General features: G+C 37.3%; 3 protein-coding genes across 3 annotated transcripts; 1 reads left to right on the forward strand and 2 right to left on the reverse strand.

Annotated features, from left to right (window-relative positions):
- Nucleotides 1-739: 739 nt before the first annotated feature.
- LOC112518942 (kinesin-like protein KIN-12B) lies at nucleotides 740-10,129 on the reverse strand. The gene is made up of 15 exons (XM_025126748.1): nucleotides 9,313-10,129; nucleotides 8,913-9,047; nucleotides 8,712-8,795; nucleotides 8,475-8,600; nucleotides 8,303-8,362; nucleotides 8,077-8,223; nucleotides 5,498-5,593; nucleotides 5,260-5,402; nucleotides 5,017-5,166; nucleotides 4,817-4,946; nucleotides 3,598-4,737; nucleotides 3,414-3,512; nucleotides 3,185-3,337; nucleotides 2,322-3,101; nucleotides 740-1,810 (listed from the first exon to the last, which is right to left on the reverse strand). The coding sequence occupies exons 1-15, from the start codon at nucleotides 9,631-9,633 to the stop codon at nucleotides 1,571-1,573; spliced, it is 3,804 nt and encodes a 1,267-aa protein (XP_024982516.1). The 5' UTR covers nucleotides 9,634-10,129; the 3' UTR covers nucleotides 740-1,570.
- Nucleotides 10,130-10,175: 46 nt separating this feature from the next.
- LOC112518944 (cysteine proteinase inhibitor B-like) lies at nucleotides 10,176-11,021 on the forward strand. Its single transcript, XM_025126750.1, has one exon. The coding sequence runs from the start codon at nucleotides 10,326-10,328 to the stop codon at nucleotides 10,866-10,868; it is 543 nt and encodes a 180-aa protein (XP_024982518.1). The 5' UTR covers nucleotides 10,176-10,325; the 3' UTR covers nucleotides 10,869-11,021.
- Nucleotides 10,968-23,278, reverse strand: LOC112518943 (probable UDP-N-acetylglucosamine--peptide N-acetylglucosaminyltransferase SEC). The gene is made up of 28 exons (XM_025126749.1): nucleotides 22,870-23,278; nucleotides 22,133-22,278; nucleotides 21,947-22,045; nucleotides 21,800-21,850; nucleotides 19,781-19,897; nucleotides 19,638-19,694; nucleotides 18,911-19,030; nucleotides 18,129-18,191; nucleotides 17,965-18,043; nucleotides 17,147-17,256; nucleotides 16,964-17,017; nucleotides 16,820-16,887; nucleotides 16,622-16,724; nucleotides 16,239-16,441; nucleotides 16,049-16,145; nucleotides 14,306-14,377; nucleotides 14,128-14,204; nucleotides 13,922-14,038; nucleotides 13,753-13,837; nucleotides 13,507-13,674; nucleotides 13,105-13,215; nucleotides 12,774-12,860; nucleotides 12,565-12,692; nucleotides 12,406-12,488; nucleotides 12,218-12,323; nucleotides 11,755-11,901; nucleotides 11,254-11,374; nucleotides 10,968-11,179 (listed from the first exon to the last, which is right to left on the reverse strand). The coding sequence occupies exons 1-28, from the start codon at nucleotides 23,054-23,056 to the stop codon at nucleotides 11,066-11,068; spliced, it is 2,970 nt and encodes a 989-aa protein (XP_024982517.1). The 5' UTR covers nucleotides 23,057-23,278; the 3' UTR covers nucleotides 10,968-11,065.
- Nucleotides 23,279-24,590: the final 1,312 nt, after the last annotated feature.

Genomic DNA, 24,590 nt, shown 5'->3' on the forward strand with positions numbered 1-24,590 from the left:
TTATCAGGGAAGACAATGCCACAACCTACTTGTTTTATGGTCTTTATTCACATCAAATAGACTAACCCCTTGTACCAGCAAGCATTCAGGGGGGGCTCCAAAGATGCTTATGTGAACTCTCCCTGTCTTCCTCCTTATCTGATTGCCCCCTCCCCTGCCCCTATTCATAACCAAAGCCAAAAAGATAAATCATCTTGCATTATAAATATCTAGATTCAATTTGTGTCTATCATTTTCGTCCATTTCGTGGGTCTCAAAGTAAATGAGACCCACAATCACTAGACAGACGAGAGTGAGGTGGGCAGGTGAACGAATTCTAGTATGATTTTGTGTTGTGTTCCTCGAGTTTTTTTTTCTGAAGGGAAAGAAGAAAAATATTGTGTTTTCGAGTTTTTTCAAGGAGAGAAATGGAAGAAAAATCAACAACCTTCCAAAACTTTCCTCCCAAATACGGGAGGGAAGAGAGGGAAGGAAAAGGAAAAAAAGAATTTATAACAATTAAAAGGATTTATGAGATCACATATCAATTGCATTCCACTATAAAATAAATAAGGGTATAATTGTAAAAATGATATCGTTCCTTTTTCTTTTATCTCTAGCTCAAGAACATGAAAATCTATTCTCTTTTCCTCCCTCTCAAGAACACGAATAAAAAAATTATTTGTTTTTTTTTTTCCTTTCTTTTCCTTCCCTTTTTTTTTCTTCTTTTTCCTTTCTTTTCTTTTCTTTTCTTGTTTTTCCTTCCCAAACTCGAGAACACAATGTTCATTTTTTAAAGTTTTGATTTGAAATAGGTAGTTTAGTAATTTATCAATATTGTCTTATCGACAATACGTCTTTTAGCTAATAAATCAGTGGATATTGAGGTTTCACAAACAGTACTTTCCCGATATTGTATTTGGGAGCTCTATATCTGGTAGGGGACGACTTCTAACCCGATTTAAATATACTCAATAAGTACACAGATTCATCTTGTGAATCAGGTTCACCTTATGAAACATAAACAAACTCACCTTATGAAATATAATGACAGTGTATCAAAGTCATAAAGAAATTCATTGTTTCAAAGTCATAAATAGGATTATAAACATTCTCGGTTCAAAGTCACCTTTGAATAATAATGATAGTATTTTGGTGGGACAGAAAAATGTGTTTTTGTCTCCCTCAGGTCTGTCCCGGTCTAGTGTCATGCCAAACGTGTGACAACAAATTTTTGTTATGTCATATCTCGTCCAGGTCCTGCCTACCAAAATGCATCCTTACATTGTGAGATCTAAGGGAAAGACCAATTATCTCTCCTCTGCAACCTTTGCCATCTATGCATTCCCATTAAACAAGATGAAGTGTTCTACTTCTACACATGGAGGTGGGAAAAGGATTTGGATTTATGCAAAAAGTTCAAAAAGGAATACAAGGTAGGACAAGAGAACCAATATACATTGGTCCTCACAATTGGTGAGAACAACCCCTTGTGGAAAGGCCAAAAAAAGACTCAACCCCTGAAAGCTACACAATATACAAAGAAAATTTCTAATAATACATACACATCTATGTTAAAAATCGAACTTACCTATATGTTGCATCTGTCATACCCAGAGAACCATGAAGAGGGTTCTGGTAATTTACTCAATTCTCCTTCATCTTCACTGTAGAATGTATCGAATTCATCTCTCCATTGCTGGTCACTTGTGCCATTTGGCTCCCCCCCATCAGAAACTAGGGGTAACACCCCATTTTCATGTTTTCTCTTCAAATTTACAATCTGTTTGTAAGCCTTATCCTTTTCTTCTTCAGCCTCCCTTGCTCGTGCCTGCAAGACACATGTGCAAGGTTATTTATTATGAATAGTACATGAAATAGTTGGTTCCCAGGTTCTCAAAATATTTATGGTTCTCATTTGAACTTTCCTCTGCTACACAACTTGTAATGCATGCTGAAACAGAAATGGGCAGATACACTGTCTTTCTAAAAGCCATAAGAACAGAAGAATGTTGATTTGATTTGTACTAAAATTCAGCAAAATAATTGGAGGGAGGGACATCCTGCAATAAACTGATTAGAGAAAGTTCTTTTTATCATATAGACCTCTTGCACCTTCTAGAGCTTCTTGACATTTTAAATAGACTTAAGATATGGAATGCCAAAGTCCATGGAAACTAAAACCTGTTTTAAGTTCAAACAAGCAAAAATACCCATTAATATCGGTGATTTTGCTACATCTCCGAAGAAGTATTATGACATGAAAACAAATTCAGGTTTTAGAAAACACTAAAAGAAGGAAAAGATAAAACGAGATGTCGTGAAAATTAACAAGAAACTACCTCAGCAGCAGCAACAGCTTCCTCGGCTTCTTTAAGTCGCACAAGAAGTTCGCCAGCAGCTTGTACAGCTTCAGCAGTATCCCTCAATTGTGCTTGAAGCCCTTTATTCTCATCCCTGTAGTGACATCTCTCCTTCTCCCTCTCCGCCTTTAGGATTGAAATTTCTTCCGCAAGGGCATTAATAAATTTAGATTCAGTACCCCTAACTCCAGCTCTGGCAGCAGCTTTCTTGACATCTGTGATTCCATCCTGAATTCTCCTTTGCATTGTAAGCAGATGCATATGTTTCTCATCTAAATCGGCATACTGTTCAAGCATTCTTGCATGACCTTCCATGGCCATTTGCATTGCTTCCTTCAGCTCTTTGGAACATTTCTTTTCTGTATCAAGTTCATGCTTTTGCTTTTCAACAAGCAAACGGCTAGCTTCTAGTTCACATCTCAAATCTTCTGCAAGAGAAATCCACTTGCTCTCTGCTTCTTTCCAGCGGATTCTCTCCGATTCAAATCTGTGCTCAGCAGACTCTTGAACTGTGTTTAAAGGTGGAACCACACTTGGGTCAGATGGATACGTTATTTGCAAGACAGGATTTCTTTTTTTAGCCGAAGAATCCATATAAGATTGCAGTTGGGTCCTCAAATCTTGAATCTCCTCCAACAATACATCCCTCTCCCCCAAGTCAAAGAAGTTTTGATAACGTTCCAATTCATCCTGAACTCTTTTAAACTCGATTTCTGTCCTTAGAACTTCTGGATGGTTCTCATAATTTTCCTTCAAAATCTGCAAGACATGAAAAGGGGAATTAATACATGAGCAGATAACGCAAATAAAGTTTACAAATGAAGGGAAAATGGCATCCATACCTTATTCTCATTTTTTAAAGAAGCCAATTCATCATCTCTGAACTCCTCGGCAGACAGAATACCATCCATTAAGCTCTCAAGACGAGCAATTTTGTCTTCCCGTATTTGTCCAATAATCAAATTGCACTCTCTTTCATGTTTATATTGGTGCAACTGTGGTAGTATGGAAATGATTAGAAAGATGAAATTTGTATTTTATGTTTGCATTTACTAGTAGAAACAAGCATACCAAACGATTAAGTTGATTAATTTCAGAGTCTTGTCTGGTGTAGAGCTCTTCTAATGCCATCTCTCTCCTTATAGCTCCTGTCAAGACTTTTTCTACTGCCTGCAGAATGATAAAGATGTTAAATCTCATACCAACCAATAATGAAATGAACATAACGAACATTTTATGTTATAATCATACATACCTTGGGAACCAATTGCTTAGATTTATCAGCCAACTGTGAACTATCAGTGGGTACTAACTGCTGCCCATCAACAGGAAGCAATTGCAAGTTAGGACCATCAGATCCATCTTTTACTTTTGGAGAACTTATACAATTGCAGTTTCTGCACAAAAACATCATGGGTTTCTCTTCATCTAGCTCGTTACCTTGAAGAAGAGTTTGTACTCCGTCGTCTTTTTGTACCAGTACTGGCTTACTGTCTAAAGGTTTGCAAGTAAACCTGAATGAGGATCGTCCAAAAGCAGAACTTTTGCAATGTTTATCAATTACTTCAAGACCACGATGGAGACTGGCAGCCAAATGGTCACTTGGTAAACAACTTCTACGAATGTTGGAAGACAGAGGGTTCGAGCTAATGCTTTTTGAGGGTTTCATACAAGGATTTTCAAAATTCGAGGAAACAGTAGTTTGTGTGAGTTCCTTCTGAGAAGCAGTTAACATCGAGGAAGTCCTCAGACTTTTCCTGCTACTGCTATTATCGGTTATTGGTGAAACACTTGGAATCGGAGACTTGAGAACTGGGGATACTTCAGATGGCTCTAAGGTCACATTAGGAATAACACAATCACCCGAGCCATTTTGAGCAGATGCATCATCCTTCACAGCGTCTGTCAAAACATGATTACCTGATTCTGCAGTGCTTATTGGTAATCTTGTTTCTTTCTCTAGCAACTCACTAGTAGATAGATAAAGAGAGTCATGGGGCTTGCCTAAAGAATCTGTATCTCCGTTGGCTTCAATAGAATGAACAACTGTCACCTCAAGATTCCCAACTTCTTCCATATTAACATCAGTATCTTCAGAATCTTTTCTGTTGATATTTGCAATACCAGATACATTTGGTATACAATCTCTAGTTAAGATTCCGCTAGCACCTATGCCCATCTTCTTGTTAACTTCGCTGCCAGATAAAAGAACTTGTTCACCTTCCTCAACAATTTCCATTTCTTCGTCCCCGTCATCATCTACATGAGGCAACATCATTGGACGACTGAGGCTAAATTTCAAAAGATTCAGGCTCCTACGAGCATTCCACCCTGTTGAATAGCCTGCACTTGGGTCATCTTGGTTTCCGGTTGACTTCATGCGCACTAGTTCATCCTGACATATGTAATCCCCAGTTAGCAGCTGTAGCCGAAAGAAGAAAAAAATGCAAACTACAAAAAGGTCTAAAATCTACCTTCAATTGGCGTATCACTTCTCGCAATGTATTCACGTCATTCTGCATTTGTTCATTAACAATTGCCTTGTTCTTGATAGCCTTGGCGCGTTGGGCAAATCGCAATGTACTAAATGTCTCACTTCTACAACTGATGCATATATTTTCCATTCATGTTAGAAAAGAAAAAAGCCTGGGGCAAAAGAAATTCCCATTTTTACCTTTGTGATGGAGAAATGGCACAAACCATCACAAGTTTTGCATTTCCACCAAGAGATTCCTGCAACAAAAATGTCAATTTGGAATCTCTATAGGGGATGTGCCTTTGTTTTCCTGTTTGGGAGACTTCAGCTAGAATGTTGATCAAGTTTCTGCAAATCCAATGACAATGAAAAAAAATTAATTAAATCATAGTTTAACATATGAGAACGAAATCAACAAAATGCAACCAAGAAATGACATACCCTAGCTGTGAAAGCGAGCGATTAATATTACCAGCTTCTTTCAAACGCTCTCCAGCTGCACCAGTTAACTTTTGTCTCTCCGACCCAGCAAGATCAACAAGATTCATTCGACTTGTTTTGCAGCAGCTCAGACCATCCATGCTCTATAGAATTGAAAATTTAAAATTTAAAATTATGGTCACCACAAGACAAACAAAATAACTCAAACATGTAGCCTTTTTTGCCACGATCTTATTACCTTGCATCGAGACTCCACAACACAAGTAAACACACTGTGTGAGCGGGAACTCTCGGTATTTATACTTGTTGCTCCAGTCTTCCGATTCGACAAACCCTGCAAATTTGTTGAGAGATATCAATGTTAAAAATGTAAATAGGGTATATATTTACTTAGCCCCATTAAGCCCATGAGGCCCTTAGGGTTTCTCTTTGGTCTAGGTTTTCTGTCTATATATATTCTTGTATCCTTTCTTTGTAATATACAAGTTAAAAGCAATAATATATCCCTGATTACATATGGTACCAGAGCTCGGTTTGGTAACAATTACTAGTTTCGCATATCGAAATTTTTAGGCACGTTTTTTTCCTTGGATCGAAATTTTTGTTCATCGTTTTTTTTATCGACAAGTTTCCTTGGGTCGGAAGTTTTTTTTTTTTCAGTTTCTTTGGCACCCTGTCAGTGTGATTATCCTCATCTCTGTTCGTCGGCTATTTGGCACCCTGTGAGTGCGTCGTTTGCTTTCTGGTTTGCTATCCGTCGTCCTAAGTTCTACGTTCTCTCTTCTGGTTCCTGATTTATGGAAGATGACCGGAGAAGACAAAACATCCAACAATAGTAGTAGTTTACGTGTACCCGAGATGCTTCAAGTAGATGTTAAGCCCACCGACAACAAGCTTAATGGCTCCAACTACTTTAAGTGGAACAAAACTATTCGTATCTATCTCCAGAGCATGGGAATGGCTTCTCAGCTCACAAGCCACAACATTTGCATTCAGTTTTTGGTAACATTCAAGTTAACACTTAGCAAGATACAACCAACTAACTAGTTTACGCAATCGCACAAAGAGACGTTGTAAATGATAACGAGTTGGCCTCATGTTGTGTTTGTCATGATGCTTCCTATGTTGTTAAAATCGCGATATATCGGCTATATATCGGATATCGGTCTTTGGAAAAATATCGGTAAAAATATCGGTTCCGATAGTATCACCGATATTTACCGATATTTACCGATATTTACCGATATTTCACCCATATTTTGATGGAAAAATCAGTCCGATATACCGATTTTCCTTAAGGCAAATGTTTGGGCCTTTTTATTACATGTTGGCCTTAGTTTTTTGGGCCTCTTTATTTGGTCAACCACTCAACACATATATTAGGTCTCACGCTTCTTCTCTTCTCTGTTCTTCACAGTTCACGCTTCTTTTCTTTCACAGAAGTGAACGTATTAGATGATGTTGACTCGGATGCCGAACCTATTGCTTGCGATTAGCTCGTTTTTGAACACTTTTCCTATTTTGTTTTGTGAGACTTGTTTATGTGATGTTTTAATTTTGAAACTATATTTCTAAACTCTAATTAATGCATATGATATGTTTATGGATGCATACATAAATAATATATATACATTAATATATATATAATCATAAGAAATATTATATTAACCGCTATTTTGGACCGATATATCAACGATATAACCGAAATATCGAATATCGCTCCTAACCGATATTTTGTATTTTTGACCGCAGTAACAGCATAGGATGCTTCAAATCATATTATGGCAAGGTCTTCAACCAAATCAAACCCATTATAGCATAAAAAGTTTATAATGGAACTGATTGTGTTTGATGTTACACGATTACAAACGAACTTTACCAGAATTTGGGCAACTCCACAACACTTGCATGTTTTGAGGACCTGATCTCTCACTCTATGTCTCCTTTACACTCAAGAACATGATCTATATTTCTTAAGACAATAACAATGCAACTACAATAACAGATAATGATATCAGAAATATCAGCTGCATTAACCTAATATGCTTACATCTTTTAACTGCATCATAGATAAATAAAAACCAACCCACCCAAACCTCATCAAGTCAACTTGATTTTGTTACACGGTCATTCTTAGCACATACGATATTCCTTAAGATCTTCCACAGTTTTCACAATGAACAACCCAACCAACTATCACAATTTGCATGTACTTCCAAATTCAACAAAATGCAACATTGAATGATTTTAGTACATAAATTTATGGACAAAGAACTACGGTAAAATTTCTGCAAAGGCCTCACTAAAGCATAGATTTCCAGAACTAGAAAAGCATTAACTGCCATTAAGATTTTTCTTGTGGTTAGTTAAACTAGAACTCTGGTAAAGATGTATACTATAATGTACTAGGTAATAACTGATTCGTGAAATAAATGAAGATTAGGCTTGTTACATGGCCTAAGCATCAGGAAGTGTCTGCTAGTTACCATTGTGTTCTTTAGGAGCCTCTTAAAGGATCATGTGTTCATTTGCTTAACTCCAGTTCTAAAATGTTATAAAACAACAAAAAGGAAACCATCTATCACCAAAATACAACTAAAAATATTCCCTTGGAATTGACAGGTTAGGTTATGGAAACATGTAGCAAGCATATAAGCTGATCCGCTTGTTCAAGCCTTTGACCTCAATACCTTATACCCTGCTACTAGTAATGGTACACCAATACCATGTTAAGCTATTGCCTTCAAGGTCAAGAAAATTACAACAGAGAGTTGATATGAACCAATGTTGTGATAAAAAAGGATAGGGATATCAAACCTTTTTAAGGAGCTGCATCACATCTTTCATATTGTAAATAAATTCCTCGGCCAAATTTTCAACGTAGACACCAGTTTTAGCATCCTCTCGTAGATGAAGATTTCTTTGTGATGGATTCAGCAAGTCAGTAATTTGTTCATTATAGATCTGCAAATAAAATGTTTTGGAATCAGTATAACACTGACAACAGAAAAGTTCACTTGTCAATCATAAATGATCATGTTACCTCAAGAAAAGAACAGCGGCATTGATACATAAGTTGTTTGTCAGCATGCTTATCTTGTTCCTACAAGAAATAAGTAGACCGCGACTGATTTGTGAGAAAGAATTACATACATTGATGTACTTCTCTATGGACAAACTATCACAAGAGCAACTACAAGAAGATGTACAAAGACCTCAGTTATGCGAGAAAATAAGCGTTCAAAAACACGGGGTGTCAAGCCTTGTTCATTACTGGATGAATTCCCTTCCAACAATGTGTTGGTTGGCCCCCATATCGTGTAGGTCTTCCCACTCCCGGTCTATGCAATCAAAATCATAATAGTGGTTAGTACAAATAAATAGCAATGAAAATCATATAATACTAAAGGCCGATAAAAGAACATTTATATACAAAAAAGACTAAATAATACCTGTCCGTATGCAAATATAGAACTGTTAAATCCAGCAAGGCAGTTCTCAACAAGAGGAGCTCCTACAAGCTGGAATAGATCTATCTGAAAGACAAATTGAAGCAACAAACAAATTGAGCAACTATTTCAGCAATACACAAAATCTGAATTGATTTTATTTAAACATGAAGTAAATTGTTGTTCAAACAACAAAACACTTGCCTGAGTCGACGTTGCATCTGCTACAGAATCAAAAGTAAATTGTTGTCCAAGTATTGACAATGAATCACCAGAAGTTTTCTGCACTATCATTTCTCCTTCTTCATTTTTATTTGGGGGCCGCATTCGCACAATAACCTAACAATTGATGACACCACATCAGATTAAATATCCTCCTACATGTATAAGACTCGTAACATTGTATCTTTAAGGGGAAATCTTGCCATTAATACACTATATCTCGTTTTGAATGATTATAGGATTACAACATCATGCGTATTAGCCGATCCCCCCATTTTAAGTTAAAAAAAAACCCCCATTCAGCTGATCATCGTGTTGAAAGGCTATAAATGGTAGCTTTTTCAACAAAAGCAAACGTTGAATTAGGGTTCGAAAGATATACCTTGACCCCGGTATCAGAAGATCCAGAGACACCATTTTCATGATGGAAATCGCTACCAAGCTTGCGCTTGAGAGGATTCGACGACGGAGGTCTTGGTGGGAGCAGAGATTTCAATTTACTGGCAACAGACGGAGAGGGTTTGCCAAAAGAAGGTGATGCATCTGGAAAGACGTTCATATCTGAAGGAGGAGCATTTTCTTTGCAAGATTTCTGCTTCCGCTTAGAAGATCTATTCTGCTTCATGGAACTAGGGTTTGGTGCTGGATTATCGCTAGAATTATCTCTCAAAATCGCGCTTCTTGGTTGCATAAAATGCTTCATCTTTGAAACCCTAATCCAGTGCGCATAGAGAAGGGTTCCCCGACTAGAGAGAGAGAGAGAGACTGTAGAAAGAGAAAGTGAGAAAATGTAGCCGTTGGAGAGGGTTTTGAAGTAGTGATGATTTTGAAATGGAAGTGGGGACGGGACGATGAAGCTGCCTTAACGTTCGTCTGAATGAAAATTCATCTTTAGCCCCTTAACTTCAACCAATATGCAATTATCACTCCAAGTTTGAAATTTATATCTCTTAGTGGAGTGTTTTTGTAAGAATTCCTTTTTTATGCCATCTTGTGTCAACTCCATAAGTGAAATATTAATGTTGACTACATAAATGTTTAGTCAACACCATCAATCTTTAAATAAACTGGGTGATGGAGGATGTTACCTTGATTTTACCATGTAAAAATTCTTAAATAGCATTTCATGTAAGAAGTTGAAAAAGGGTTTCAGCATTTTTGATCTTTAAAACCAAACTCAAATCAATCACACACCATCCTTTGGAGTTTGGATTATGCAGCTATTTTTGCAGATGAGTAGAGAATCTAATGGGGACCCTAATCTCTAAACCCACTCACGATAAACGACATGTTTGTATCGTTATTTATCAAGTTTTGGCCCATAACATGATGAAGATGGGACAAAAACTTCAATCAGTAAAAATCTTGGATCTTGGGAACCGATAAATATGAAACATGATAAAAAAGGATATGATAATGGACAAGGACTCTTGGAAACGCGGCACGCCGTTGGTGTTGCCACACCCTCATTTCCATCTACGTGTCCGCCATTTCCTTCCGCTACATAAACCATCCAATTCAGAAATGAATCTCCACATCACCATGGCAAACTCCATCATCACCTTTTCATTCGTAATTTTCGTTTCAACTTTTGTAGCAGCCAACGGAATTCTAGGAGGAAGGAGTAAGATAACTGACGTCAACACCAACAAAGAGATTCAAGACCTCGGCCGCTACTCCGTGGAGGAGTACAACCGTCTACACCGCAGTGGTACGGTTAAAAACGGCGGAGATCTGACGTTTTATCGAGTGATGGAGGCGGAGAAGCAGGTAGTGTCAGGGATGAAATACTATTTGAAGATCCAAGCGTTTTCAAAAACGAGCGGTGATCCCAAGGTTTTTGAGGCGGTTGTGGTGGTTAAACCCTGGCTTCGGTCTAAACAGTTGCTGAAGTTCGCTCCGTCGCCAGCGGCAGCGATTTCACAACTGGTATGGTGAAATTTCCGGCTTCCTTTTTCCGTTTTTGTGAGATGAATGCTTAAATAAGCCCATTTATCGTGGGTAAGAGAGGCTGGATTAGGGTTCAAATAAAGTGGATGAGTTCAATTTTGTTTGAAATAAACTTTGATTTGAAAGTTGAGTCTATGCAAACCACATATCCATATATTCCCGAATACATTCTATAAACCAGTTAACTAACGATCATAGGGATAATCAGAATCGTTTTCCTTGACTTTGAAGTGGTGGGGTTGTCGACCATCGCAGTGCAGATTCCACATCTTCATGTATGATCGTTCTAGATTTGTCACCTGAAACAAACAGAATTCAATCAGCCAACAGATTTGAAGGATTGTGGAGAATCAAGAATTGAAATAGAACTCACCCAACGGGATGTATCAAATAGAGGACAGGTGAGGCGGGCTGACTTGAGTCTTTTCGTTAGATCTTGGAGCTTCGAGGGATTTAGAGCTAGAGATACCGCCCTTTCTTCATACTCTTTCATGCTTCACATACCACAAGACAGCTTAATTTCTCAGTTCAAATGGATTGAAATCAGAACACTAATACCACAAGACAGCTTAATCTCTCTAAAACAATAAATACATTCAACTCCCACATCATACGTTATATCCCCATGATTTCATTTTAACATTTTGTCAATATCGTCATCTCTATCTGATCTTTGTTCAACAATAGGCAGTTTTGTGCCACACAGACCTGTCCTGTGCCATCAAATGTCACGTCAAAAATGGGACAAGTTATTGTATTGTGCTTATCCCGCTAGGTACGTGCATTGAGATGAGAAGGCTTCTCATTCCACAAGAACGAAAAAAAGTGTGGATGAAGTAGTGACATATTATACATAAGTCGATGGAATGCTGACCTGTTGGCGATCATTTCCTCACCAACTCCGGTGGCTAGACACAGGGAACCAGCAACTCTAGTAGCCATTTTCTCAAGGGGAAGGGTCACCATGGGAAGACCAGCCCACAGTACATCTGTTCCTGTCGTATGTGCATTGCATAGCGGCCTATCACAAACATATACACTCACCAATCATTCAATGTACGGAAAAAGTATTTTTCATTTGGCACAATAATCAGATTCATCGATGAAATATATATGTTCTCCGACCTAAAATAAATGTCCACAAAGAAAAAAGACACTTTTATCCATAATAATGGAGGGAGTAATGAGTTTTCTCCATCACTTAATTAAGGGTATAATTGGAAACTGGAAAGAAGGCATTTATTTTAGGACAAAATAAAATAGAAATCTAGATTAATATTTTAGGACGGAAGAAGTAATTATATTTTCCACCAAACAGAAAATTTCAGTAAGCATACGTGTCAAGGCAAAGATCGGCCAAAGAACTGCGTCTAATGTGTTCATTCTTCATAGCAACATCAGTGAAAATAATCTGGTCGGATTTCACACCCTGCGCAGCAGCATCTACATAGACGAACATCATGCAGCTCAGTAACCATTAGATAGTTTGATTCCAGATTCTACGAGCATAAAATAGATCACATACAGGCACGAAGTCTCATTTCACCAGCAGCTGGGAATCTGAGAAGCCAAAGTGCACTATTCGGAACACGCTTCAGAATATTGCACCTGAAACACGCATAAAGTTATGTGTTTTCTAGAAACAAATTGGTCTTGAACTCAACCATAAGAACACAAAGGTTACCAATGCATAAAAATTTCAGGGTCCATCTTATAAAGCTGATTGAAACAAGCAAATATGAACTTGTCGTCTGGCAACCCGTACGCAGACCGCTTTGGTTGACAGTTTGGATCAAGTACATCAAGATTTTTCTGAACCCAACAATAACAAGATAAATAGTTAGACAAGTGTCTCATAGTAACCACCAAACTATGTGAAGATACCAAAGTTACCTGCTTATAGTCGTTCACAAAGTAACAATGCGGAAGATGCACAAGTTTCTCGGAATAAATATGCACGAGCTTAAATGGGGAGACAAACTGTCATAGGAGCCAGCCATGACATTTTAGTATTCACTAAAGATGATGTACAAAAGCAGACCAAACGAACCCATATATCCCAACTGCAGGTGGAGTTTTGGGAAGGTAAAATGTACACAGACATAACCTCTATCACAAACAGTAGAGCGGCTGTTTACATGTAGACTCCCGGCTTGTGAAAAGTGTGGCAAAGATTAAAGATGTATAACGAACGAAGAAAAAAAGAGAGAAGGAATTCCCTAACCTCATCAGTGACCAGATATTGTATGTAGTTTGCCCCAGTTGTCCCAGGAAATCCCATATATGAGACCTGGATCGGAGCGGGTTGCATGGCAAAGATTTCATTCCTAGCCCCCTGAAATTACATATCAAAAGACAAGGATTGCTCACATATCACAAATCAACAAAAGGAAGTGCATTATGGACGAACACTCACAAATTGGAACAAAAATGATAATAAAAAAAAATTGTTCATATTATCTCTTTTGAGAGCTAGGGAAGAAAAACTGTGACACTAGCCCTCCGTTAGATGCCACAAGAAAACATTACCGGAAAGCCATAACAATCGAATCGTAACCAAAAACCTTAACCTCCCTGTATGCCAAAATAAAGTACACAATCAGTTGATGGTTTAGTTTATTCTAACCTTGGTATAACCATTGAGGTTGACAAGTATTTGTATCTGATCCTCATTTATCAGCCTTGCAATCATATCCGACGTCATCGCCGACACATCTTTAAAGTGCTCTGCTTCTGATTGAATACGGATCCGCCATTCACTACCATCATTTGGACTCAAAGCATAGCAGAACACCTAAAATTATAGCTTGTAACTTCTTTGAAACCAGAACTTATGGAAAATTAGAACAAGATTAAAGATCAGAACTAAAACCTCAATATTTTCCCTGTTATGCATGCCAAATACTGATCCCATCAGATGGGACAGAGGGTGGTTTCCAAAATCACTACTGACATATCTACAGCAGAAGCAATATACCGGTAAGGAAAATATTTCAAGAATCACTTGCCTGAAAGAGAAATTTTAAAGCTTTAATATGTACCCAATTTTTAGCCGCTTGTTACCCCCTGAAACCTTTATCGGCAATGGCAAAGGATGATTGAAAGCAGGAAGAGAAAAACGACTTGCTATGACAGAACAGTGTGAGGCATACTTTCGGCTAACAAAAAACAAAACAAAAAAAATTCCAATCAGCAAAGCTATACAAATTAACCCAGGATTCTAAGCCCACATAAAATACATATCTACCTGATTTCAAGGGCAAGAACAGGATCAAGAGGGTAGGCAATCGCATGGAATGGCTGCACACTCGGAATGACCGATGTCTAAAAAGAAATAACTGGTTAGACATATACTGTAGATATACCAACAGGCTATAAGTGAAGTTGATTAAAGAGAATAAATTAAAGCAGATTCTATACAAAACCTTAATTTGCCTTCGAAGTACACCGTCTACTTCAACAAACATCCTCGTTCTGTCATCCCAGTCACACACACACTAGGGACATGATCATAGAACAAGTTATTCAACGGAAAAGGAATTAGGCATTGCATACTTTCAGATAAGTAACTAGCATTTGAAACAGACTCAAATCGAAGCTACATCAATAAAGGCAGAAAAGAGAAACCTTTTGCAGTTGAGCGATTATAGAACTATAGATTTCCTACATTTCGCATAGTAGCACTATTGTGGTTATACATCCGACTGTGATGCCTAGAGCACAATAAAGGAAACGCCCAGAAACAAGTGTTTTGCACAAGGAGAAGAAAGTTCAACGTCCATCATCATAATAGTATCAAGATTTTAGTTCAACAGACGGATTTGCTATAAAGAGAAATTTGATCATTTAGTAGAAAGGAGAAAAGTGAAAGATCAAAGTAAACGGCTCCTCTACAGAAGATGTATCATACTCTAGATCTTTGTGATGATAGTCTTTGCATTACACCAACTGCCACTTATTGTTTAATGAAAATGGCATATCTATTTGAGATCTGTCAGATGCCACCAGAAATGTTTGTCAATTCTCATTGATTTAAAGAAACAACCCACTACATGAGGCAATTCATGATGTACTGCAAGCAAGACCGCAGATGATGCCAAGATCATAAACTACATGAACTTAGATGGCAAGAGAGTTATGAATGAAAATGAGTACATTAATAATTGATCCAAGATTAGACAAATATACAAGTCACCACAGTAACTGAAGCCAGGCTGGGGTGGTCAATCAGAATCCTCACATTCAAAAAATTGAAGGAATCACTTGTTTCATCCAACATTTTCTATCTGCTAGATCCTCGTCAGTTCTAATTCTACTAGTATCATCCCAGAAAAAGTAAAGATAGCCCACTCAAGAGTTTCAGCTCACAATTACAACATAACTTAATTTCAGTTTAATCATGGTTGTTAAAAGCGTACCTGAGGCGTGCCTAGGCTCTGAGGCTCAAGGTCTTGGGCTTTTTCCAAGTCAGGTGTCAGCGCATTCACAAGGCTCACTAAGACACTGCGCCTTGGCTGAGGCGCCTTGTGGACCTAGGTGCGCCTCATAAAGAGTTACTAAATACCTAGTTAAACCCTAATATTAAGTAAGCTTTCTCATCTTCTCATCTCCTAGATTTCCTAAAAGAAGTGTTATTAAATAGATGACATAAGTCAAACCCTAATATTAAATACCAAGTCCTTAACAACCCTCCTTCTCTATAAATACCCAGAACTTAAAACTTCTCCTTCAAGGCTCACGCTTTAAACCCTTCTGCCTCTATCGATGTACTGTTGGTTGCTGCACTGGAGACTTGGTGTGTGTACCTGTGTGTGTGTGAGTGTGTGTGTGTATTGATAAGATGCGCCTTGCATTCCAGAGGCCCACGCCTCACGCCTGCTCCTCACACCTAGGCCCCAGAACCCGGTCACGCCTAAGTGCGCCTTCAGCCTTTTAACAACTTTTGAGTTTAATGTAGTATATCACTGATGAATCAAACATTTGGAGTGGAGAAATAGCAATCACAAACATGTACCAAAGCAGCATATAACAGCATCCCAGTGAGCATGCTTGCTGTAAGTATACGGAAGTCTAAGGGGCATAGGCGAGTTTAACATTGAAGAGAAATTCAAGACTACAAAATATTGCAACATAGGTGACAAAGTAATATATTACTTTCCAAGATATACCTGTAAAGTGTGTAGCAGATTACAAGTGGCTTCAGGAAAATCAGGGCGTATAGCCAACGCTTGTCTGTAGCTTTTAATAGCTGCTTCCACATTCCCACTACAAAAATTTCCATCATGGGAGTTTAAACATATTCACACATGAACATGACCGATCTAACATGTCTCAACAAACCAAACAAGCTTTAAATACCTGTCCTTGTAAGCTGAAGCCAGATTTGCATGAGCTTCTGCCATGTTTGGGCGGATAACAATAGCCCGTGAATAATCTTGAACTGCTTCATTCACCCTCCCAATCTCTTTGTAAGTGTTTCCGCGATTAACAAGACCATCAGCCGCAAGAGGATCAATCCGAAGAACTTCATTGTAGCAAGATATCGCATCAGCATAATTACCCTGTTATTAAATTCATATTTTATATCAGGTTTTAGAACACATTGTGTTGGAACATAATAACAGAAAATACTCCAACATATGCTACTTTGCACATGAGATATTCATGCTAGTTTTAGCAAATAGCCACACTGAAACTGCAAAAGCAAGAATGTCAATTAGTTTTAAGAGAGAGAGAGCTACCTGCTGCTTGTATATTATTGCAAGGTTGTTAAAAGGAGCAGATAATCCTGTGGTTACAGATAAAGTTGCCTTGTAACATTGAACAGCAGCAGTCATCATGTTCCTGAAGATCACAAACATCTCTTTTAGGACCAGTTTACTTGCATATTTCAACGTAAAAAACCCAATCTTACAATCAATATGAACTAACAAACATACCATTCCATGTATATATTCCCAAGGTTAGTGAGGGCCTGGGGATGGCTAGGTTGGAGAGAAAGGCATTGCTAGATATAAAATGTAGAATTGAGTCAGCAAAATAAATAAGTATGTATGTAGAAGCAAATGTCAACCATAACCTACACGATAACAATGAATGGCTTCCTCAACTTTGCCAGCATCCTTGAGTGCATTTCCCTAGTTAACAAAAACCAAGATTTATAACCAAATGAAAAAGAAATCTGGAGTTCAATTTCCAAAAAAAATGTCCACCCTACACAGATAGAAAAACGAAGTTACTAAGATTGGGGCAGAAAACAAACTCACCAGATTGTTATATGCCTCCAAAAACCCAGCATCACAAGCAATTGCCTGTTTATAGTGGTTAATTGCCATCTCCAGGCTACCTTGCTCATAAAATATGCTAGCTAGATTCCCTGATTTGATGTGAAAATAAAAACGATTTGTAACCATACTGATTTGAGGAAAGATATTTTACAACTAATGTAGAATGAAAGAAATCTTAAATCAGTTCATTAAACAACCTTAATGAACTTGGTGGGTCACTGTATTACTTTAGAGGATATACCATTTGGTGGCAGTGATCAAAATTTCTTGTCAATTGAAATGATTATGTAAACCTTAGATACTGAATTTATTTTACTTACACTCAGTATCGACTATGACAAAGAAGATTGCAACCAAAAAGTGACAACTCAGATAAACTATTCCCAATGCCCTTGTTGGTGTCCTGGTCAAAGAAGAAAACTATTTGACCTCAAGACTACCAATAACAACCGCAAGGGTTGTGTCATAGTGGCTGAGGTCCTGGGGGATGTGGTGGAATATCCCATCTGCCCAGGCAACAATTGTAGCCATTGAGTTTATCAGGGTTGATTTCTTGCAGTCACAATTTTCAGGGATTAGTCCAGGCATAGCCTGGGACACCATTCCAAAAGGACTATCAATCACTCTGAATAAACTCAGCTCAGGATAAAAGATGGCTTGCAACCCCCCATAAGTGCAAGCAGAAAAAGTTTGTTATTATTCAATATATATCATGGTTTCCGTCTTCTAACATAAACAATCAAATCAACTATTTTGTGCGAATTGAAGGAAAACACAAAATAGAAAAGCCTGCTCACCAAAAGCCATAGCATAATCTGGTTTGGACTGAAGAGCTCGTTGATAACAAACAATAGCTTCAGCAGCCATTCCCAAAGCCTGTGAAGTGCAAAATAAAAATCATATAGCCATAATCTTGATCTGGCGATCCTGAATCTTATCATGGAAACAACATAATCTTCACCTTGTATACGTTCCCCAAGTTCAGATAGGCATCAGAAAACGTTGGTTTGAGCTTGACAGCCTCCTGAAAGGCTCAATAACAGCAATGACAATTGATCCAAAGAATACAATACAAACATTTACATGATTAGGTCTTGCTTGAGCTCATTTATCTTGAGCTTGAGCTTAATAATTCTCGAGCTCAAGTCGATCTCGAACACAAAATAGAACTCGTTTAACCTAACGAGTCAAGCTTTATAACTACAATGTTTGACTTTGTGCGTTCGAAAGCTCGAGTAAATTTTTTGATTCGAGCGGAGCCATTCGAGCATACACTTTTTCGAGCCAAACATGTTCATACGTTCATAAAAATACAATTAAAACATATAAATAATCGAGCTCGAGCCAATAAATGGAATTTTAGGTGTAAGGTGTAACTCAAGTTTGTTAAACGAGCATCAAAGCTCGAGCTCGAACAATCAAAAAAATATTCGAGCTCGAGCCCTACTTTGAAAAGGTTATTAGAGCTCAAGCTCAAGCCAGATATTATTTTTCAAGCCGAGCTTGAATAACCTCCTACTCGACTTGCTCAACTTGTTTACAACCCTATACATGATGTGCAGGTGTGTTTGCATACATATCCATACCGTTGACAACAAACCAAAATAGGTAGGTAAACAATTTACTTTATAAAAAGGTGCAGAATTCTTTTACAAATCATAGCATTCTTTATGAACCCAGCTATCAGTTGATTTTGTTATTAGATTTAAACTTCTTTCTGAAGAGGGATCCAAATCTTCTTACCTTGTAATATTGGAGTGCCCTACTAAGATCGCCCGACTCCATGAAAAGGCCAGCAAGGTTGGACCAGGCAATGGCAAAAGTTGGTTGTATATGGAGCGCCTCCAAGTAGCAACTGTATGCCTGTTCAAGAAATATTTCTCGATATATTGCAAGGAGCAACAAAAGAACTCACCATAATGTTGACAAGAAAATCCTTGATGGGTCTTCATGCTTACATATGCATGAATGCAGTGAATAGACAGACACAACAATCTATAACTTAGAAATCTTAAGAGACAAGGTTTGCGGCATGAACAAAATGACCAGGAGTTCTTTAGCGGCTATGAGCAACAGACCTAGGAGTCAAAAGGAAAACAAAAGAGTACAAAAGGGACTATGAGAAACCACAAAAAGATGATAGTTACACATTACTATGGTATGAACAGAAATGGTGCAATATCATGTTGGATCGATAAATGAAGATAGTTGACCCACAATGGATGGCATGAAGTATAACATGTAACCAAAGGATCATTGGCCCAACGGTACCTGGATTACCGACAGAGCCCAGCCTCCCAGGAGGTCAAGGGTTCAGTATTTGCCGTATGTGTGTGTATATTTATACCTCAGAAAAGAATAACATGTAGCAAGGTGGTCTAAGCATTTTAATTCCTCCATAGTTATGACATAATTTCCAATGCAGACAAACGATAATGAGATATAGAACATGCAATTCAATATTTCTTACTTCTTGCATCAATCCTTGAGCTTTCATCAAGTTCCCAAGGTTACTGTGTGCATCAACCTACAGACACAGAGAAATAGAAGAACCTCAAATAACCTGGTGATTGCTTATATAAATGAACAGAAAAAAGCAGGCTAAATATCTACCAAATGGGGATTCAATGAAAGAGCCTGGCGACAGCATTGAGCAGCTTCAGAAAGCCTTCCTTTTCGCATGTACGCATTTCCCAAGTTCGACCACGCATCAGCAAAATTTGGACGAAGCTGCATCAATCATAAATGAGATGAGTGGATTTAACAAAAATTGGAGAGATATATGGATAAAGGCAGACAACGTCAGAAGGTAGAAGTCAATATGGCTCCATGACATCAAACCTTCAACAAGAAGTAAGTTCACCTTAAGGCGCAACTAAGCCATTCAAATTCCCACCTCCACCCGTGCAAAAGAGAAGATGGATCAAGCAAACATGCACGGAGCACCTATTATTTGCTACCTAATTCTACTGGAGATACCAAAAAATTAGCATCCATTTTGTCCTCGATCTGTGAACTCTTCTCATAATAGTAGAGAATGTCATTTTAAAAATTCCTGTACGGTTTGATGAGACTATAATAAGGCTGCCAAAGTAAATTATTCATAACACATTTACGAGTCTCGATCAAATCTCAATTTGGTAAATCATTACTCATTTGTAATGTTTGTCTTTGGAGGTGTTTGGATGTGCGTTTTGAAAGTGCTTATATGATGTAGAATAATCAGAATCAGATGATCGATGGTAACATGGAACAGTTTATGGATGTGATTTCTATTATTTGAAGTTGTAATAAAATATTCAATTAGTCAAGCGTTTCGATAGATTTTGATTATTTAAAAAATTAATAAATAAAATGACCAAAACGACATTCTTGTGAAAAAGAGAGATGTCTTGTAAAATGGGTGTGAAAGTCACAGACTACGTTAAAAGATGGGAAATAGGTATTTTTATTTTACCCTTTGATAATCAGTTCTGTTGCAGCTTTGTTGCAAACAGGTACTATACAGAACTAATTACTCAAAATTAATTATTTAGCCCCTAAATAATCAGATAATTAGAAGCAAAATCAGCTCATCTGAACATTAAAAACTGATTATTGCAATAATCAGTTACAAAACGCGCATCCAAACAGCCCCATTGTTGTTTGGTCACTGATTAGCTACTGTCACAAGCAACATAGGAGATGTTGTCCAATGGTTTATGTTTTCCATGTGATATCATGTGAATAGACGACGCTAGACAAGGCGGTGATATGAAGTTGAAGGTAAAGAGAAACGCCTTAAGATGTGAGAACTGTGGTTTGACAGATGCTAAGTATAAACGCATTGTATATGAAGTTAATTGAGTGCACAATGAAACATCATCTTGTCCATACATGTCATGGTTCACTGCTTCATAACCAATGCCACATAGTTCGAGTGGTAGTGCATGGTATGTAATTCTTGACACGCAACTCATGCCAGTTCTCCCCAAGAAGCATTATATGCATATGTAAGCCAAAGGGAATGTTATTTGGTCCAACTGAGTACTGAAATACTATTGTAGTGTATCAGCATTTTGCGTACAAAGCAATTGGTTTTTCTTTAAATGATTCAGTCTTCCCATTCATAGTAGCTCGTAGTGGCTAAAAATGTCATGTTCAATTGTACATTACATTGACAGTTGGATTTATGTTAATTATATTCTGCAATTAAAAAAGGGCCTCACATATATAAAAGGCAATTTGAAAAGAACAGTTGTATAATACCATGTAGTTATCAAAATTGACTTCTCAAAAAATTCAATGTGCTTCCAACTGTCACCCACTCCATCACCGGAATCTTTCTCCACACTAAAAACATCAAAACACAATGGAGGATGCGGGGAACCATGAAGACAAATAAAATCTATACATCACATAATTTTATGTACAAGGACAAATGATATGGGCACCGTTGATGTATTATAATGGGAATAAAAACCTAATTTTCCATGTTTTCTCTTCTCCTTTGGTACTTCATTAGAGGTTCCTTCCAGGTGCATTTGGCATGTGATGGCATTGGTAGTGTTTTAAGTGAATGGGTAAATATTGGTAGTCATCGGTTCCCCAGCAAATATTTATCAGTTCAAATATAACTAGAATGTTACATACCTCAATGGCAACTAAATAGTAACGGATAGCAACATCAATATTGCCCTTTTCCTGTAAGGTCAAAAGACATAGTTTAGGTTCGGCATGCTCAAACAATATAAAGAAGGCCTGCACCATAAAATCTAATATTGTGTATTTGTGTATCACCTTCCATGCATTTGCCATATTCCCATAGCACTCGGCAAAATTTCGATCAATACATAGAGCCTCTTCATTCTTTGCAATGCACATATCAAAATCATGCAACTGAAAAGACGGTGAACATGTCTTATCAAGGTTAGCCAATGACTGATTGCAGAAAGTAATAAACCACCCAGCATGCAGTGAACTAACCTGGTAATAAATTGCACCCAGGAGAAGTAGATTATCTAATCGCATTGGGTTTCTGTCATAAACAGCCTTGCTATGATCCAAAGCCTGTCTAAAATCGCCAGTCTTGTAACTCTGATGAGCAACGGACATGAGCATGTCTTCGGTAGCTGTAATACACTTGCTTGACATTAGATGCTTCGCCAAAAACCACAAAAAGAAAGACTAATTCATGCCAACAAAGTACAGATGGAACATCAAGTAGCTACAGTAATTGCCTTTCGCAATTTTAAAATTTCTAACACAACCCTCGGATGCAATTCCAACCGAACGCAATTCTAGCTGAGTTTAGTTCATAACTTCTCAGAGGGTCCTCTCTAACTCTCTTGCTGGACATGGGATCAGCAATGTAATACCCTATCTTTTTCCATTGTTTAATCACCCTCTCCTACATGTTCTCTTGCCTTCCACTTCAAAGCTTTCACACTTCCCAAGAGTGGAGTCCCAATTTACAATCTTAGATAGACTTAATGTCAAGGGCTACAAGCATGAACATATCACTTACGAAATTTTGATTCGCCAAGAAACCATCTATTTAAGAAGGCACGAAAATAGAGGGACTATGGTTCACAAGTTCCAAAACCCTAAAAAGTTTAAAATCCCATATGAAAATAACAAGAACTGTAAGAAGAACACACTGACACACAACAATCAAATCTATGTATCATCCTCTAAAACAGTGACAAAAATAAAATTCAAACCTTCACGAGACTCCAGTCCTTGCGATAGTTTAAGAGTAGCATTCGACGATGTCGGAGCAGTTTCAGTTGACAAAAGATACGAAGATTCCCGCTGATGATCACCATTATTATAAGAAACCCTAGCAGTCTGCTGTTGCTGTTGCTGTAGCTGTTGAACTTGCCTTGGATCGCTCTGTAACGACAACATAGCTGATCGGCCGGTAAAAACCCAGATAAATTCCTAGAACAAAATCGTTGTCCCCTATCGAATTTCCTTCTGTTTCAACAAAAATTCATGGAACACAACGATGATGAAAATAACGTTTCATATAATCGTAGAGTAAATAAGGAAAAGAAACTAAAAGATCAGGAAATCCGTCCCTCGATTTCCGGCGATCTTTTGAGTCGAAGGGAAGAACAAGAGAGAAACGTTTCCCCCTTTGTTCGTAGATTAAAGCCCTTGATTTGATCATACATAATAGAACCTACTTCACTCATCACGTGCCACGTACATTCTTCGTGGGATTACCTTTTTGACCATTTCTTTCAAAATTCAAGCAATAAATAAATAATTGTGTTTGCGAAAACGTTTCAATTTGGTTTCTTTCTTTTCATTAAATAAATTTTCGTTCTTTTATAATTTTTTGTCTTTTACCCAATTAAAAACCATAAGTGCCGAAACCATATAATTGATTTTGTCTATTACAAAGATGTCTCTTTGACGTCATTATAGAAAGAGATCAAATCTAGACGTTTTTGCAAACCATGATAACCATCTTGTAATTTCAAAACTGAAAATATCAAAAATGTTATATTTGACAAATCAGAGATAGGGGGTGTTTGGGATTTTTTATAAAAACAACTTATTTATTTATTTCGGTGTGGTACTAGTAATAAACACTTTTGAGTGTTTGGATAAACAACTTATACCGGTGTCAAACCGGTAATAAAAAGTTTTTGAATAAGTTTAACCTTCCGACTCATTACAATAAGTTATATCGTTTTTTGTTTTTAAGTTAAAATAATCAGATTTAAAGAAATACGAAACATGATAAATATTAAAAGTTTGAGCATTTCAAATAAAAAAGGATTCAAATGTTTTTTGAAGTTCTCTTTTTTAACAAATCTCCAAAATATTTTTTTAGAATGGAAAGTAAATCAAAGAAAAAATTTCTCCATAAAAAATAAATATTGGAATAGATGATAATTTACCTATTCTGAAGTATATTAAATATTTTAATAACATAGTTCTGAAGTTTGAAGAGTTTTACTTGAGAGTTATTTTAGGAGTATAAGTCTGAAGTTATACTGCAAACTTATTTTTCTGATGAGTGCATGGTGGTAGGGGTCCTAGGCCCCCACCAAATCCACCATTTATTTAAAAAAAAAAACTATAAAAAGATTTGTTTAGTAAAATTTTATATTATATGTCCGATAAGAACAAGGTAAGGGCCCCCAACAAAAACAAGGCAAGGGTTCCAACTTAATATCATGATTGTTAATTGGTCCATTTGTGGCACACACTGATATTTTCGTTCGAAATATAAAATATAAAAATTATACATCTCGATGAATTAGTAAAAAGTCAACTGAAAATTGACTTGTATAAGTTATATTTATTCGGTTAATTGAATTATTTAAGCTGAAAAGGAAAACCCAACCTTTTTCATCCGGATGAATTATTGGGTTTTGAAAAATTTCTTCTACACCCCTAAGTGTGCCCCTAACTATAAAAGTTTATG

This window comes from Cynara cardunculus (genome assembly GCF_001531365.2).
Source record: "Cynara cardunculus var. scolymus isolate 2C chromosome LG 10, CcrdV1, whole genome shotgun sequence".
In the NCBI taxonomy this organism is placed as follows: Eukaryota; Viridiplantae; Streptophyta; class Magnoliopsida; order Asterales; family Asteraceae; genus Cynara; species Cynara cardunculus.

Bases quoted from the DNA above. Each gene is read 5' to 3' on its own strand.
- LOC112518942 (XM_025126748.1), bottom strand. From the start codon at position 9,633: ATGAAGCATTTTATGCAACCAAGAAGCGCGATTTTGAGAGATAATTCT. The intron at 5,167-5,259 runs GTATGTCATTTC...TTGGATTTGCAG, and splicing joins CGCTCGCTTTCACAGCTAGG to AAACTTGATCAACATTCTAG. The intron at 1,811-2,321 runs GTAGTTTCTTGT...TGTGTCTTGCAG, and splicing joins AAGCTGTTGCTGCTGCTGAG to GCACGAGCAAGGGAGGCTGA.
- LOC112518944 (XM_025126750.1), top strand. From the start codon at position 10,326: ATGATAAAAAAGGATATGATAATGGACAAGGACTCTTGGAAACGCGGC.
- LOC112518943 (XM_025126749.1), bottom strand. From the start codon at position 23,056: ATGTTGTCGTTACAGAGCGATCCAAGGCAAGTTCAACAGCTACAGCAA. The intron at 18,044-18,128 runs GTGAAGATTATG...TGCACTTCACAG, and splicing joins ACTTGGGGAACGTATACAAG to GCTTTGGGAATGGCTGCTGA. The intron at 11,180-11,253 runs GTGAGTTCTATT...TGTTTGTTTCAG, and splicing joins TATTTGATACATCCCGTTGG to GTGACAAATCTAGAACGATC.